The 17,859-nt window shown below is 29.1% G+C and overlaps 2 protein-coding genes across 3 annotated transcripts; both read left to right on the plus strand.

The window, feature by feature from the left end:
- The first annotated feature begins 204 nt into the window (after positions 1-204).
- Positions 205-1,438, plus strand: LOC111289686 (uncharacterized). 2 transcript variants are annotated; one of them, XM_022880934.2, is made up of 2 exons: positions 205-1,001; positions 1,080-1,438. In XM_022880934.2, exons 1-2 carry the CDS (start codon positions 340-342, stop codon positions 1,279-1,281), a joined length of 864 nt encoding a protein of 287 aa, XP_022736669.2. In that variant the 5' UTR covers positions 205-339; the 3' UTR covers positions 1,282-1,438. The 2 variants fall into 2 exon arrangements, with proteins under 2 accessions (XP_022736669.2, XP_089623752.1); XM_089767626.1 differs by having other exon boundaries at positions 205-958; positions 1,080-1,309.
- A 6,193-nt stretch (positions 1,439-7,631) lies between these two features.
- On the plus strand, positions 7,632-8,965 carry LOC111291032 (ethylene-responsive transcription factor ERF038-like). Its single transcript, XM_022882576.2, has one exon. The coding sequence runs from the start codon at positions 7,843-7,845 to the stop codon at positions 8,554-8,556; it is 714 nt and encodes a 237-aa protein (XP_022738311.1). The 5' UTR covers positions 7,632-7,842; the 3' UTR covers positions 8,557-8,965.
- The last annotated feature ends 8,894 nt before the right edge of the window (positions 8,966-17,859 follow it).

The raw sequence follows: 17,859 nt of genomic DNA on the forward strand, positions 1-17,859 counted from the left end.
AATGATAAAAATCTAAACATTATCATTTTTTACGTATGAGGGTATTATTCATAAACAGTTTCGGCAGTAACGATATTGAAATTGAATGACAAATGCCGGTTAAGAATCAACTATATGCTTTATGAATACCTAGATTTTCATTTCAGCAGTAATTATCTGAATGCATATTCTTTCCCAAGGAGTCACATTTTCTCCAGTCCCTAAGCGTCAGAATTACTTCTACAAGCCCCTTCATCTCCTATTTACTCCCAAAAATACTCTATAATATTCTACAGCAACAGGTTTTAATTTTCCTGTTTAACTTTTGTAGTCACTTCTTTCAACTTTCATGGTAGGAACATGCCTGGAGTAGGTACACTTGTAGATCTGTTGCTTTTCTACACTCTGGAAAGAATCCTGTTCAATAGAATGGTGGGCTCAATGGGCAAAAACTCCCAACAGGTTAAGACAGCAATGGCTCTGTGGCTCATGCTAGAAGAAATAGGTTACCATGACTTGATTCGGATGATCCATTCCTACGATGATAATACCATCGAAGCTCTTTTTAATGAGGCATTGCAATGCTTAGAGTTCATACAACCTAATGCTGCATCGCCAACTGAACCAGATGATACTCCTGTTTTTCTAGGTCTTCTTGATGAGCCTATGAATTTCAGATTCTTCTACTATAATCGTGAGTTTATGTACAAGCGTTACTTGCACATTATGGAGACTGTTTGCGACAAAATATTTGGTGAGAATGCTGCTATTGAAGTTGATGAGTCTGGTATGAAGCCACTGGCTAGACCTCTTGGAGAGGGATCTACTTCACAGGCTTCCAGTGAATCTAACTACCTGGTACAGATTAATCAAGGTAGTGAGGCACCAAAGCTGTCAAATTTGAATCCTGGTGCTGATGAATTTCGTCCAGGACAAACACCTGAAGATACAAGAACAATGTTTCTAACATTCTCCAAAGGTCACCCTTTAAGCCGGGAAGAAATTGTTCGCTTCTTCACCTCGTATGCAGTTAAACTGACCCCTCCTTTTTCTTCTATGTCAACTAGTTTTATATGTAGTGTTATTATTTGCCTTTGCAGGAACTGGGGAGAAGTGGTGCAAGATGTTGTCATTGAACACTCTCATGCAGGGCAAGAACCTCAGTTCGGACGTATTGTTTTCACTACTTCATTGGTGATACCAAGGGTTTTGAATGGGCAAGCAAAAGCAAAATTCTTGGTCAACCGAAAGCATTTGTGGGCTCGTATTTACGTGCCTCGCTATAGAGGAAGGAGAAGTTAATCATCAACTAATACAAGAATCAAAGAAAGTAGTACTTTTTTTGAGTCCCTGAATGGAGATTTGAATCTGACGCTTTCTCTTTTGAGTTTGTTTGTCTTTTAAAATGGATATAACATCAATAGTTTCCTATATAAAATTGAGTATCTTTTGATCATAATACAGCTTTCATTAACGACTCTGATACGTTCTTAAAATTATAAAAACAGAAAAAAAAAAAGAAGAAACAATTCGAGAATCTATAGCTATATATATATATATATATGTTTTCCATTTGTCCAAATTTGAGTTTGAATGTCTTTTATGCATGAGCCTTCCTTGAGGCACGAACTGATTTTGTGACAAAGTTGTGCTCCATCCTCCTTTGGCAATCGATTAACTTACAATTACTGTAACTTTTCTATGGCTACCAACTACCAGAATAATTTACTTCGTTTGTCTTTACAAACTTGATTTTCTGCTAATAGCTGTTCTTCATACAATACGAACTGTCATAGGATAAAATGGAAAGAATTTCCTTTTGTTTTTGGTAAAATATATTTTGAAAATGTGTACCGTTTTTGTTGTTTTATCTTTAAGATATCAAACCTGTCATTTGCGTTTTTGAAAGATGCTGATCAACATTAATGTTCCCAGATAAGGATTACAGATCATCCATATGCTTGCCAATTATTCATTCAATTTCTGCAAAGCCTTAGGGTATAGATGTCCCTGAAATTCATCAACTTTTCATATATTTTCAGCAATGTTCATCATGTTTTGTTTCCTGTGGCCGCCCATAGGCCAAGCTTCGCTATTTCATTAACCAAAAAATAGCGATAATGTTTAATCACATCAGTGATTTACCAGATAATCTGCAGACCATGTTCATCACCATTTTGATCGTAAGGAGGAAACCTAGCTGCTTTTTTGCCCCATGTCTTGTTTACTGTGTGATCATTGCAGTTAGCAGGAACCCTGTGAATCAGGTGATGAGCACAAGGGCAGCCCTTCTTTTTCTAGGCCTCTCAAAGGAGGAGCGAGCAAAAGAGATGTGCCCTTGCTTGACTAGGTCTTTTGGAAAAGACACGAGGCAATCCCAGGCGTTGGGGAAAGAACAAGCAAGCAAGGTGCCCGTCCCTGGTGCTCCAGGCCTAGAATGTTAAACACCCAATCTTTTTCTTCAAATATGTGTTTGTTTGACTGCTATGGGAAAAACAAAAATCAACTTCGCAACGCAACATCCTCCTCCCAATTTCCGAGTTCATTGTTATTTTTCAGGGTTCAACCTGTTTTTGAATGGACGAATCACAGAGCCAAATACCAGGTCGACATTTGCATCATCGTTTATCTGCCTACTGAAGGAATAGGGGCACTGTATACATTAGATCTAATTAAAGTCAAAGGTTTTTTCATTTTTTATTGTAAGAATTAATTTCATACTTACCATGGATCTGTACAAACTAGCTTGCTGTGCATCACAGCGAACATCGATCATAGTTCAAAGAATGTTCAGATTTCATCTAAACAACGTTCGTATCTATTGAGGGAATGTCGAATTTCCATTCAAACAAGGTCACATGACATTCCCATTAGCAACAGAGCTGAGAGCTAAAACCTCTAAAGTGAAAAAACCAGCCGACAATGCAAGTTCGATTTTTCCTTATACCACGAAATAAACACAAATTTTAAACTACTCATCTTAATTTGTAGTCAAATTTAACTTACTTTTCACCAAAAAAAAAGGTAGTCAAATTAAATTTGGAAGAACTCCACCTTCGTCAACAGAACAAAAGAGGAAAAATCATGGCTAAAAGCTTGTGCTGCTGCATGCATGCATGGAACTTCTAAAACCATCCATCAATCACAAATTTATACCAAAAATCTTGAGTAGATACAAATGTTGCTAATAGAACAAGATCTTATGCTCAAACTTGTGATCATATATATCCCGGAATCGCTTAAAGGTTACTCGGGGCATAGAGGTTATTGGGGGTAAGAAAAAAGTACTGTTTGGATCTATTTTAATAATACCATCTTTCAATTTTCTGTCATCACAATAAAAAGTAAACAAACTACTGTTTGGATTAAACTTTAAAGATCTATAGCACTTACAGATCTCTCTTGTGGAATGATAAAATACTTGTGGGTCACAATCACATTCTTCAACCATGTCTATCTATTAATACAAACCATTCAATCTTTTTCTTCTTTTTTTTTTCTAAAAAAGGGGGAAATTTTGGAGGAAGGGAGATTCACAACTGTCTCTGTCATTATCTTATTACTGTTCCAAATTCGACCAGATATGAGAAAACCATTCTGCAGACATCGGTGCACTTGTCCTGCTGATAGGTACTGTTGCTCTTAAAGTCGGTTATATCATATAGACAAACAGCATATATATTTCTGGTAGGATTTGCATGTCTGAAACTGCTTCCCTATACGATTAAGTTGATGTCTGAGGTTAGCCCTGATGCAAAGGGACCACGGTCGATCAAGTTGCAAATTTTTGGTGTACCCCAGAATACCTGCTGTTAAAATTACTTATAATTAAGCACGTTCTTGTAGTTTGTAATGGCTCAGAGATTGAAATTGCATATTTGCATGCCATTTTCATGATGTTGACAATTAGAGAAGAAGGCATTGAACATGCGTGCCAAATTGGAGGAGAAAAGATCAATGAATGAACGTTAGAAAAAGTTTTATGGAATCAATGGCATTTTGTAACTTAAATTTTAAAATAAAAATTTAACTCTCAAATCTCAATATGAATTGACCAACAAGTAGTGTACAATGTATCGCAATGAGTAAATAAATAATAATAACAAAAAATAATTTTATAATTATATATCAAATTATTCAAAACACTCTTTAAATTCGTTCACAATATGTGGCAGCTGTACCTATAATCAAAGAAAAATCTTATAAAATTCCAGTGAAATCAGCGTCAGCTTGTTCTTACGATTTCAAAAACAATTATCGAACCTGCCAATGAAGAACATAAAATTAGATCACGTGGCTTTGATTGTACCTTATAAGGATTTAGTATTTATGGGTTTTTTTTTTATAAAAAATTTTGTAGCTAAAAAATGAATTGCAAATGATGAAATTATTATTTATAACGTTTATAAATTTTTAATTCTTATTTTAAATTTATTATTTATTATTTAATTAATTAGTTAGAATTTACCTTTTTAGATTCTATTTTGATTTTAAATGTAGTAAAACAAAATCATATACAATTTTATGTTTTAAATTTTTTTGCTATAGATCATAATTTGGCTTTTGTCACAGCTTATCCATCATTAGAACTGCCCGTAGGGATGAGTCAGGTTTGGTTTCGATCGGACTTACATAATATTACAACATTTTAAGTAAGTTTAGATCTGATCCGATTTTTTTTGTCAAAGTTTATTTTTACATGTAATAATAAAATTTAAATTCATCCAATATACTAATATTTAAAATCAAAAAAATATTTTTTATTTTTTTTGTAAATTATTAATTTAATCAATTTAATTAATTTTAATTAAATTTATTGGTGGTTTGGATCTAATTTAATTTTATTAAATGTAATTTAAAATTAGATTATTATTTTAATATTTTACATAAAAAAATTTTGAGCTTTATCTTATTATAAGAAATAAAGTAAATGTACCTTATCTATTATAAAAAATAAAGTAAATAAGCCTTATCTCATTATAATAAAAATATTTTTTTAATCTTTGGATCAAGCTAGATCGAGTTTGAATATTAAATGATGAAACCCAAATCATATTTTTTTATCAGGTCTTATTTATTTATCCAAATTCTTTTAACGAGATTTAATATTTATGTTTAAATCCTTTAAAATTTTGGATAAAATTTTAGATTTGGACGAACAATCTGATCCATTATTAGGCTTATCCATAATTTAGCTTTTAAATTTTTTGAATATGTTTTATAAAACGATAATGAAATTTTATAATTTAAAAGAAACATAATTATTTAACTTAATAATAGATATGCGTATCAATCTACTTAATCAAAATCGTATTTTTTATTTGTTTAACAAAAAAAAAAAAGAAATCTATAATTGTGAAGTTAGGTTTAGAATGCATGAGGGAATCACAAAATTCTTTTATTTTGTGGAGTATGGGGCACCAACTAAATTATGAAGGGGTAGGTTGATGTTAGCATTTCTTGCATCATTCAAGATAAATATAAATATATATTAACCTAATTAATCATTGCCAACAGTTATGATTCATTGGTTGATAAAATATTAAAATTTTGATTTTATTATCATAATTAAATATCTGTCATACTCAAATAAAAAGTAAAAAAAAAAAACCTAATTTATCATCTATTGTCTTGTTTCTACATTTACCCAAACATGAATATGTGAATATTTAAGACTGCCAAATCTCAACCATTAACCATACTTTTGTAGTTTTCTTAAAACACTTATTAACAGATTTCTAAGTATAAAATCGTCTTGTTGAATACATAATGACAAAATTTTTTTTTAAAAAAGCTGTTTAAATAATTATTCTGGTCATATCTTTTATTTATTTATTTACTTTTTATTTGTTTTAACATTGTTCCAATTAAATTGGAAAACGAAAAATATAAATAGAAACGAAACAATGTGAAGAAGTCTTATGAAAAGTTTTTTTCCTACATATTTTTGTTTTTTTTTTTTTTTACCAAAAAGTATAATTTAAGGATTTTGATGGAGCTAGCTTGAATCCCTTAATTTTAATTACTATAATAATATAGTATCTTTTAAAATTTTTAATTTCCAATTCACATTTTCTAACTATATATATTGTTTAAAAATTCATTTGATAATGTAACAAAAAATTTTTTAATATATCGTGATATCGTTTTGTGACTGCACTAAAGAAACTTTAAGGCAGAGGATTGGGTTGGTACTGCATTGTTAATGCCCCTTTGATGATCTGCACCAACTAAAACGATGTCGTAAACTTTTGTAAAAAAAAATGTTGTTGATCTCCAATTAAATCATGCAGAGATTAGCTAATTGTCTCATTAGGGAATATAAACCTAAATGCATCTTGTCCTACAAATATAATATACTAATGCTAATATGCTTTGTTTTTGTGAAGACTCATATTTAAATTGTGAGGTATTATTCGTTTTAATTTAAAAATTTTATAATTTTATTTCATAAAAAATATTTTATAAATTAAATTTTAAATATATATATATTATATCATATTCATATATTCTTTTAAAATTAGGGGCATTACAATTTTATAATCTAATTATGGATTTGATTTATCTTAATCCATCTTTAATTACCCCTTGAAGTATACTTTTTAACATTGATATAATTATTAAAAATATAAACAAAATATTCTTTAAAAAAAAAATCAGAAAAAGATTTTTAGTGTTAAAGTTATTATCCATTTCGATACTCACAACGCGGTAAAATTCTCTCCCATGGTGCATCCATCCAAATTGGCCCTATTACTATTGATTGGACTTTTGATAAGTTAGTTTGGTTTTATTGGCTTGATTTGAGTCCCTGCACATCTAGTTTGATGAACTGGACTAAAATGTACAAGCAATATGTACAAGTTCAAAAAAAATATGTGAACCCAGAATCCATCCGTAAATTGGTCGTACCCCTTTTTTGAGCTTTATACATCCCATGAAATTATGAGCTTGTGGAAAAATTATAGAGTAAGTCCCATCAAAATCAAACTTGTATACTAAAAAGATTTATATCTCTTCTAGATGTTTGATTTGCTTGAGATCCGCATAACAAGTAAAATTGAAAACAAAAGTTAGAATATTTACAGAATTAATAATTCGTATTATTATATAATATAAATATAATATTTTATATAAAAATTACATATTATAAATTATATGGACATAAAAATATAAAATATAATTTTTTTATTTGATTAAATTTATTAATAATTTTTTTGAAATTTTAAATAATATTATTTTTATATATAATATTTTAAATTATTAAATCTACTTAAAGTTCGTTTGGATAAGAAGGCGTCCATGGCATTGTGCATTTTTTCACTGGATCCCTCTCAAATAAATTATTAATGAAGGTCAAAAGTTAAAAGTGTGAAGTGAATAAAGAGATAAGGATAATTAAGAGAAAATTACTATGTAATCCGCAAGTGATAAAGTCCAAGAATGAAACGAGCAGCTGGATAGGGTTCAACAATGCCCAAAAGGTTTGCCTAAAAAAATATATTTTTGGCCCAAAAGTAATAGGTTAACGAAACTGCTAAAATGCCAACTTGAGACTAAAATGAGCAAATGGAAATTGAAAATGCTTTAATCTTTCAAGAAAAACTCATTAATGAGACATGAGGGACAGCCAAGAAAATGGAACAGGGCTATATAAAGCCAAATGGTGCATTATTCAAAATCAACTTGGGGTAACAAAATAACCAAATTGTACATCTTTTTTGCCTTAGGCCCCATTGCCTTGAATACACTTTTTTCTTTGTGTCAAGGAATTATAAGAAGCTAGCTAGCTCAGCTTCTTCCCCTCCAAGCAATGCCCCTAACATTTTCTCCTACTACTCCAAAAGCATATCCACCATAGAAATGCCAATGGATGCTGAGTTTGAGACTCAATCCTCTTCCTCTTCCTCTTCCTCTTCCTCTTCATCATCCCCTCCGGAAAACGAGTCGACAGGATTTAAGTCCAAGAAAATTCAGAAAGTGAAAATTGCAAATGAAAGCAAGAGAAAGTTTAAAATTGGTGAAGTTGAGGGGAAACATCCCACGTATAGGGGTGTAAGAATGCGTCAATGGGGCAAATGGGTATCTGAAATCCGGGAACCGAGGAAGAAGTCTAGAATTTGGCTAGGCACATTTCCTACAGCTGAAATGGCAGCTCGAGCACATGATGTAGCAGCTCTTACGATTAAAGGCAAGTCAGCTTATCTCAATTTCCCAGAGATAGCTCATAAGCTTCCCCGTCCAGTTAGTGCATCAGCCAAGGATATCCAAGCTGCTGCTGCTAAAGCAGCTGCCTTAAGCTACACGAAAAGCCTTGAAGTTGAAGCAGAGCTGAGCCAGGCTGATCAAATGGTTCCTCGGTCTCCAGCAAGCACATTGACAGACACTCAAGAGTCATCAAGCTCACTTGTAATCAATAATGATGATGCATTCATTGGCCTTCCAGATCTCTTCCTGGACATGAATCATCAGATTGATGAGTTCTGGGGCTCATTGTCATGGCAGCTGACTGCAACTGATGATCCTGTTGAAAATGGGTTTGGGTATGAGGAGCCTCGTCTTTGGGAATACTGCTAGAGACAATTAAAGAAGAGTAAGCAACTCCTTTGCCTGCTGTAATATTCCAAGCTTCCCAGGCTATGTACATTAGTCACTATGAAGTTCAATTTTCTTCAAAATTGGAACCCCATATCAATCTGGTGCAAGACAAGATGGAATTTACAGGTTTGACTTAAAAATCTTGCAACCCAAAATTCCCAACCTGGAATTCTATTGATAAACCGAGAGCTCAGTGTTCATCCATACCAAAATCACCCTGTTCAAGAAAACATGGGAGCTTCAGCTCCCTGATTTCATGTCAAATGAACATTGTAGATATGATCAAATGACAAAGTTCTGTGCACATTAGATGGCCTAAGATTCTCTATTCCCATCACCGACCCGTCTTTCTTTTATTATTATTGAAATATAGACTTTTTTCACCTAACTTTCAGATGATGTTCTTAGCAACAGTATACATTAATTGCTAGAAACAAGGTAAATTACACAGTATTGTACTTTAATTTTTTCATTTTTCAAGCACCATAGTTTTCAGAGGAGAATTCCCCTGAATTTTGATGCATATGAGACATATTTGAGTCAGAATTTCACCGGCCTTGCTGAATTTAGTACCAAGTATGACACAGCAGCATCAAAGAATTCCATCATGTGCTGATGAATTCTTTTGTTTGTTTCTTAAATCTACTATCTTATTAATTTGTTCTAAAAAATATTAAATAATTTAAAGCTGATGCTCAAAAAAAGCTTCTGGAAGGAACATTAATCTTCACCTGATTAAAGAAATCAAAGGAAAAAGATTTGGAACATCTATTTTTGGATTTAAAGCTCTGAAAAGAGGGGGAAAAAGCTCCAATTTGATCACATTTACCCATGATTCCATGAACACAAACATAAATTCTGGTTTTAAAAATATAAAAATTGATTGTTTCATCTTAAATGCTAAATTAATTAAACTTTTATAAGAAAGAAAAAGTTGTTATTACAGAATAAAATTCAAACACTAAGTGCCTGCGTTTTGATAATTCTGCTTGCCCACCATAAGCCTTTAGTCAGCTCTAACTTCAGCTTTAGCCTCCAGCCCCCCACCATTTTAATATTAGAGCTAAGAAATATTATTCTTAATTATATTTTTTTTCATTTCTTCGATTGGTAGACATAAATAACAATGAGCCATTAATTAGATTAGCTGTAGTGCTGTACCACCAAAGGTTAAGTGACACTTGGCCTTATCTTCACTATCTTTTTCATAACTCATCCGTCACTTCTCCATCAAGATCTGCCCCTCTTGTCTACAAGAAAGGTCAAGAAAAACCATCTTCTCTTTATTGTACCTTATCAAAACCATCTAATTGAATTCAATTTTAAAATATTTTAATCTTTGAAATTAAGAGAATAAATATATATATATATAATAAATTTAAGAAAAATTTTCCATCAATTAGGTTTTGATTTAATGATAAATTTTTTTTATTTTTAAATTTTAGATTTAAGTTTCATTGTATGAATTTAATTTATATTTATATTAAATTTATTTAATTAAATTTTAATTTATTGACTAATTTTATTTATTTGATAATTCAATTATCATAATATTTAATTATAATTATAATTTATTTTATTTTTAATTTTTTAAAGGTTCCTTCTCGATTAAAGAATGATATGATCAACATTGATTTTTAATAAAATTGAAAAATTATTTGCTTTATAATGATCTTAACAATAAAATTAGTCCACATATATTTTTTCATGGCTTCATTTAAAATATCATAATTCATGGACCATGGACACTTCATTTTCTTGGAGACTATTGGTAACAACCAAGAAAGAGTTAGGTTACATATATAAAGATACAAGAGAAATAACAACAAAATCATAGTATTACATTATAGGAAGCTTCAAATATACATAATCATAACTAAATTTGCAATTGAACATAAAATACATTTTTTTTAATATATGAATTTATTATGAGTAAATTAGACATAAAAGCAATATGCAACTAACTTTTAACAACTCCCATTATTTTATTTAAATTTTTATAAATGTATTCATGCCTCCAACTTCTAATTAATGGAACAGTTCAATGAATTCTTGTCTTGGCTTGGGGCATTGCAAGAAAATTTTTCCAGATTACATAACATACAAATTGTCTAAATTACACTAATTATTGGATTAAAAAAAACCAAAGTATAGCATGCTGAAAATTTTGAAACATTAAATAACATAAATAAGGACTTAATTAATGAATTTTTTAATTTTATATAATCATTTTAAAAAAATAATATTTCATAAATTTAACATTTAAATCTTAATATTTAATATAGTATAATTTCTTTCGTAAAAGAAAAGAATTTTGGGTGTTGGTATAAGCGAGACTGACTGGCTCCATAAAGGAGAAAAAAGAGTGGGCGAGTTGGCAATTGAAAACCCATGTTTTTGTCTTTATTATGGATTTTGGAAATGCTAGTCACTCAAATGATTAGGATACTTGTATGCTTTTGATGCACATAGTTTTCTTCTCTTTTTAACATTCCAGTTTCTTCTCAAAGAGAAAAGGTATAGATTCTTTTTGAAAAAGATTTATAAAAAAAAATGTGGGTATGGATTTGTTTATCCTAAACTAGTTAAGTGATAAAGGATAAAAGTCAAATTATTGCTTGTTTATGTGTCAAATGTCATGGTTTGATTGCAAATTCATTTACTATTTTCATTGTATGCCAAAAGAGGACAATCTCAAAGGGGCCATTTAGTAGAAAATAATGTTAATTGGCATGGACTGAAACCCCAGTCCCTGGTCACAAATGAAAGCCACATGCATTTCATCATTCAACATTCATCATTGATCTTTGTTTGTTTGTCAACTACAACTATGATTGAATAAAATTGGGTTGTCTTATATTTGAAAGCTTGTGATTGTAAGGCATTATACTTGAATGGCATAAGGCATATTCATTTTTCTCTTTAAAAAAAAAAAAGCATAAAGAAAGAAAGAAAAGTGTAATGCAATTAGGGCATATGAGAATAAAATTTACTTTTTAGTTAGTTCATTGAGTAAATTTCATCTTTGATCGTTAACTTTTGATCAAAATCTCATTTAGATAATTAAACATTAATTTATCTTAATTAAATCACTGAATGTTATAAATTTTATAAAATCTAATCATCTTAATAGATTTTATCCAAAAAATTAATAAAAAAATAACATAGTCGTCCTGTAAACTATCATATTCGCATTTTTTATGTATACCGCAGCAACATGTATTAGACACAAAAAATTTTAAAAAATCATAAAAATGCTTTTTGCCAAGCTCAAACTTGAATACTTGTTACTCCATTACTTCAAAGCAATCATACCCACCACAACTACAATTCCAGCAAAATTAAAGGTAAAACATATCCAAAAAAAAAAAAAAATCTCTACCTTGTTCTAAACCTATTAAATAACACACCTATCAAAACCACTTAATTATCTAGCAACCATATCGTTTTAATTTTTTAGATGAAATTAGGCAATTAGTTAAGGTGATTAGATTTGGTCTAAATACAAAGTTTAGTAACTTTATTGAAATAAAACAAAAATTAGTGACCTAAACAAAATTTGTCAAAATTTAGTGATTAATGGTAAAATTTACCATAATTATGATTACCCATGGCGGCCCTTTTCACGTTACATAAAATATATCTAATTATAACTCATCTTACCCCTTTTGACTTTTCAGCACAAGAAACATATCCTAATGCTTTTATGAAAAAAAAAAATTTTGGATGAAAAATCCTATATGATCCAAGAACAAAATTGTGAATGTTTTCATAGTTAATTCCAGAAATAATTAATCATAAAAGCGTGCACCAATTGCAATTTAATAAACAAATATTTCCTTACAATCAAACGTAAAATATTACTTACCACTTATCAACACACGTGAGGACTGTATATGTAAAGCTATATATTTTAATTTTCATGGTCTTGCAACTTGAGATAAAGAAAGAGAGTATATATAGTTACTTTTATTTTATTTCATGTGGTTGAGTTGGCAAACAGTGAGAGAAAAATGAAGCATCTTAGATTATAATTATATGAAAATGAATGATTAGCCAATAAAATCAAACAAGGCTAAGTATGCAACATATAATAATACGATTAACTTTAGGAATCCAAACATGCATGTCCTTTTTTTTTTTTGAAGATTTAAATCAGTCGTTTGGGCTAATAAAAAAAAAAGGGTATATTTTACTTTTAGAATAATTTCAAAATTCAAGATATTCTCATAGGATAAAAAAGAGTAATTAAAGCAAGGAAAAAAGAAAAAAAAAGAAAATATTTATATATAGAAGTGAAAAAAAAAATGGCAAAAAGGAGGGATAGGTGATGATGATGATGCTGTCTTTCCCACAAACTTAAACTTGGAAGACAAGCCAGAATATGGTATCATTGTAACTTGGGATTACAGGGGAAGGTTTTAAGGCTAAAAGATGGGCGAGAGATAGTCAACTTTTTCATATATGCCCGTTACAAAGGGGCCAATATCCCTGCTTTACCTTTTGGTTTATATTTGGAAAGGAAATCAATGGGAAAACTATCCAAATCTTAAGTCGATGTAACGTTAAAATCGTAAGAAAAAAAAAGAAGAGTGCATTTTACATCACGCTTTTGTAAATATGACGATTAATTAGGTATAATTTTGGAATCAAAGATTATAATATACGTTTGTGTGTGTTAAAGTAGTGTTGATTCACATCTAATAAATATTTAATTTTTTATAATTTTATATTCATGTTAGATCATTTTATTTATTGTTACTTAATTTTAAACTGAATGCTTAACATTATATTAGAATCAAAATTTTTTTCTATTGTTTTTGTTTTTAATTTGTCACATAAATTTTTTTTTATTTTCCTTTATACATGATGAGATTTTACATTTAATAAATATTTGATATTTTATAATTTTATACTCAAATTAAATTATTTTACTTATTATCAATTAATTTTAAATTAGATGTTTAATGAGTGTCGATTATAATGCTTAATTACAATAAAATCATATGCCCGGAAGAATAAAAAGCAACATTGTCTTCTGCATGAAGATTTAATTTTTTTTTTTATTACATTATGCCCTTAATCTTCTGCATGGAGAGTGATTTGGAAAACTCCTGGAGTCCATTACAAAGCAGTCTCTGTCTGGAACAAAATCAGTCATAAGCAATCACTATTAGCCCCCGGACAGGTCTTTTTGCCTCTGGCTGGGAATGCTTGTTTTTTCTATCTGTATATGGAAGGAAAGCAACTGCAGATTGCATGAGGGAGAACTGCTCTGATCATCACATATTCTGTTTCATTGCTAATATTGTTAGGTGTTGATTAGCTAGTCTTAAGCATATAGCTAATAATCCTATTAAAAAAAATTATTGAAGGAAAATCCCCTTCCAACATTCCATTGTATAAATCCATAAGAACAAAAGTTTAGCCCTGTTCTTTTCTGTCAAACCCAGAGACAAAAATTTCTCTCCCTTTGATGCAATGAGTCAGCTGCCCTAGAACTAGCTGATCCCCCTGGGCCTGGATTACCCTTCATAATGGAAGAGTGTAGTTGCTACATCTCTGTCTAAGCCTAAGAAGTTAGCATATTTCACATCAGCTTTGCATATTTCACTGCTCAGCCTATTTAACATTGCGACAATGGAAGAAAAGGACCATCACTCCTCTTTCCCTATTAATTTATTTATTTATTCTCTATCATCAATTAATGTTTATTTTTGGACCACTTTCTACATGGATGAGATGATTAAATTCAATCGCACGCTCTTCAAAGATTGTGTTTTTTTTTTTTTTCATTTTCTATGATAAAATTACATTTTTTTAACAAAAATTATTATGCTAAATATTGGTAGTAGAGATTTTTATTTTTTGGTTTGGAACCCTTCAACTATGGTCGAACCTCATAAAAGATAAAATTTTTCAACGTTTATCTTTTTTATTTATAAAATTAAAAAAAAATTAAATTCTTTAACTATTCCAATCAACAAACGTTTGATACAAAAAATTTTATATTTTTACAATTTGTATATTTGTCCAAGAAAGGAAAATGGTAGGGCATTGAATATTCTCTGCAATATTGGGATCCGTAAGCTGTTTAGGGCCTAGATAGGAGTGAAATCAACCTATTAGTTACTCCAAAACCATTAGATAAAGGACAAAGATGATACTAAATTTATCACTATATTTAAATTTGATTGACAATTGTATTTATTTATTTTTGATAATTTAATTTAGAAAAATATTTTTTAAAATTTATAATCTTTTTTATTTTGAAAAAGAGATATAGTTATATGTTTAGTTAAAATAATAAAAAAATCATTAAATTTTATTACTTTATCTAAATAAGTTTATATATTTTTATTATATTTAAATAATTTTTTATTTTTTATTTTACACTTAAATAAACTCTTAAATTTTAATTTATATATATATATATATGTAAATTAATATCTTTTAATTTGCATTTAAATACGGCCATAACATAAATTAATTTTTTTATTTAATGGCATATTTGAATACAAATAAAAGAATAAAAACTTATTTGACTACAATAAAAGTATAAAAATTTATTTAAATAAAATAATAAAGTTCAATAGCTTTTTTAGTATTTTTTTATGTTCCAAAACTTGTTTTTTATTTTTGTATATTTTGACATTATTTTTAATAATATTTGTTATTTTTACATTAAAAATTATAAAACTTCAATTTTTATAAAAAATTAATTTTAACATTAAATAACTAAAATTTTCTCAAACTTCATAAAAATCAATAAGAGATCTTATAATTTGGATCAAAATGAATAATATTTAATTGTATTTACAACTTTTCACAAATGTTTTATGTTGGTTTTTTTTACAAAGAAAATTATAACATAAAAATTAAAAAATGTTAAATTACATGTATTAAAATTTAAATCATAAATTTATTGAATGTCATTTTTTAATACTCGTTGTATGAATTTAAACTTTAACTTATTATTTTATGTTCATCATTTATCATATTTTCAGTAATATTCTTAGCTTTGGATATATAATCAAGCTTTGATAACAAAAAATGAATCAATCAACGTAGGCCTTGACGCATTGCTAATGCGATCATTTTCTAGTTTGAAGCATAATAACTTCACCTCACCAACTAATGTGACTAGGAAAGCATCCTAAGATCCGAAAGAAAGGAACCATTTTATTTTTCTCATCAAATCATAAGCAACCTTTTTAGTCCAATCAAAAACTGTTTTAGACTTCTAGTCCTATCACAACACTGCACGAACCACGACACTTGTTTGTAATAATTCTGCTGATTGAAGAAGAATTTTGCCAGGTTGTTTCACTTTTATAACTTGGTCGCAGATGTTGTGGTCTCATTAGGACAGGGCTTTACAAAATACTGAAGAAAGAACATGCCCCGACCAAATATCATTAATTGATTAATAATTTCCTCTTCGGGTAGACCCTCGGAAAATTTTTAAGTGAAAATTTTATACATGCAGTCAATATTTAATAGATCTAATATTAAAATTTTCATACGTGTAATTTATTTTTTTATTTTTAGACTAATTTGTTTGTAAAAGAAATTGTTATGTTGGTTATTTTACTTCAAAACAAAGAGTACTTAGGTGAAAAATTGAATAATATTTAAAAAAAAAGGGGATCCAAAGAAATTTTTAATTAGTGTAAATTGACTTATGACTTGTTCTTGTTTCCCCATTAGTCAATTTCCATTGTGGATAAGAAACAAATTTTTTTATTATTATTTTTTGTTTATTTCTGTGTTCTATGCTCATCACTATCTAAAAGTAGCCCACCTCCTCATCATTTTCTTACCTTTTTCATATGAACTGCACAAGTCTCTTTTTGCTTTCATTTGTTGAGAAAAGCACGAAAACTATTTCCCAACCACTTTCAGGAACAAACAAATTTCCATAAACAAAAGTGATTACTTAAGTTAATTCTTGGTATCTTTTAAAAAAATATATTGAAAAAATTTTACTCTTTAGAATTTGAACAAACGGGCTTCAACTAGTAAACTGATTTGGACATGGTTTTAATATTGTTTGCTGGCCCAATAACACTGATGAATACGCCATGAAATGACTATTATTTAGAATCTTGAATTCAGGGCCCAAAAAAATAAATTTTGGTGGAAGCCGGGAATTTAATTTAGCTAGTTGCTTTAATGAGTGGGCCGAAACAATTTAATTTTCTACATATAAATTAAATTTGTTTTGACCCTTTTCTCATCCTACCATATGCCTAAAGTAAGACCAATATATTGGATTTTACAGAGACTGACAAAATTAATCTATATCTAATATTTTTTTTTCTAATATTTTAAATATATCTTATAAATTTAAAATTTAAATTATAACACTTATAGTTTCTTTTAAAATTTTTAAATTATTATTATTTTTATACAAAAATGATTGAATTACCTAATTTTACTCATTAATTAAGTTTTTTTTTCCCAAAAACCATTTTAACACAATTTACAAATAATCAACAGAGATTGATAAAATTAATTCATATGATATTTTAAAATTCAAATTACAATACATATAATATTTTATCTTATTTTTGCTGGGGTTTTTAAATAAAGAAATGATTCAATTACTTAATTTTACCCATTAATTAAGTATTTCGCAGAAACCAAATTTAACCCAATTCAATTAGAGTGGAGTGGGAAGCAAGACGTCTTTGAACGAAAGGATAAAAATCTAACTGAATGAAAATAATTTTTTAAAGCAATATTAATAAAATTTAAATATAAGTCAAGACCCAGACATTTCAAGCATTATTAAATTAGAGTTATGAACGTTAATTCTCAAATGATAAAAGCGTTGGGCAATATTAAAACATATAATTATTATTTGTACTTACCGTTTATCAATAATGATATGTATATTCAAAAGTTTTGGTTTTGAGTTCTTTTAATTTTTATATAATCAAATGTCTAAGTCCTTGTTTAAAACCAGTTTCATATTAAAATATTTGATAAAAAAAAGCATGAGATTTTGAATTAATTTACATGGAAATTTTATTATCGACGTGGCAGGATTGATAATTCCCGCCCGTTCTGATCAAAATCATAAAATGGACAAAAAAAAAAGCCTTATCCATGAAGGAACTGGAGACACCTAGACAGTATATTTGAAAATAGGCCCCACAATCTCCATGATCAAGACCCTTGTGGTTGCCACGTAACCCTCCTCTCCCCGTTAAAAGGGCGCCACATTTGCTACCGTTTTCATTTAAAACGCTCTCCGGGGACCGAAACGCATCCTCT

The sequence above is a fragment of the Durio zibethinus genome, chromosome 11 (genome assembly GCF_047325235.1).
Source record: "Durio zibethinus cultivar Kanyao isolate XHJ-2024 chromosome 11, ASM4732523v1, whole genome shotgun sequence".
Taxonomy (NCBI): Eukaryota; Viridiplantae; Streptophyta; class Magnoliopsida; order Malvales; family Malvaceae; genus Durio; species Durio zibethinus.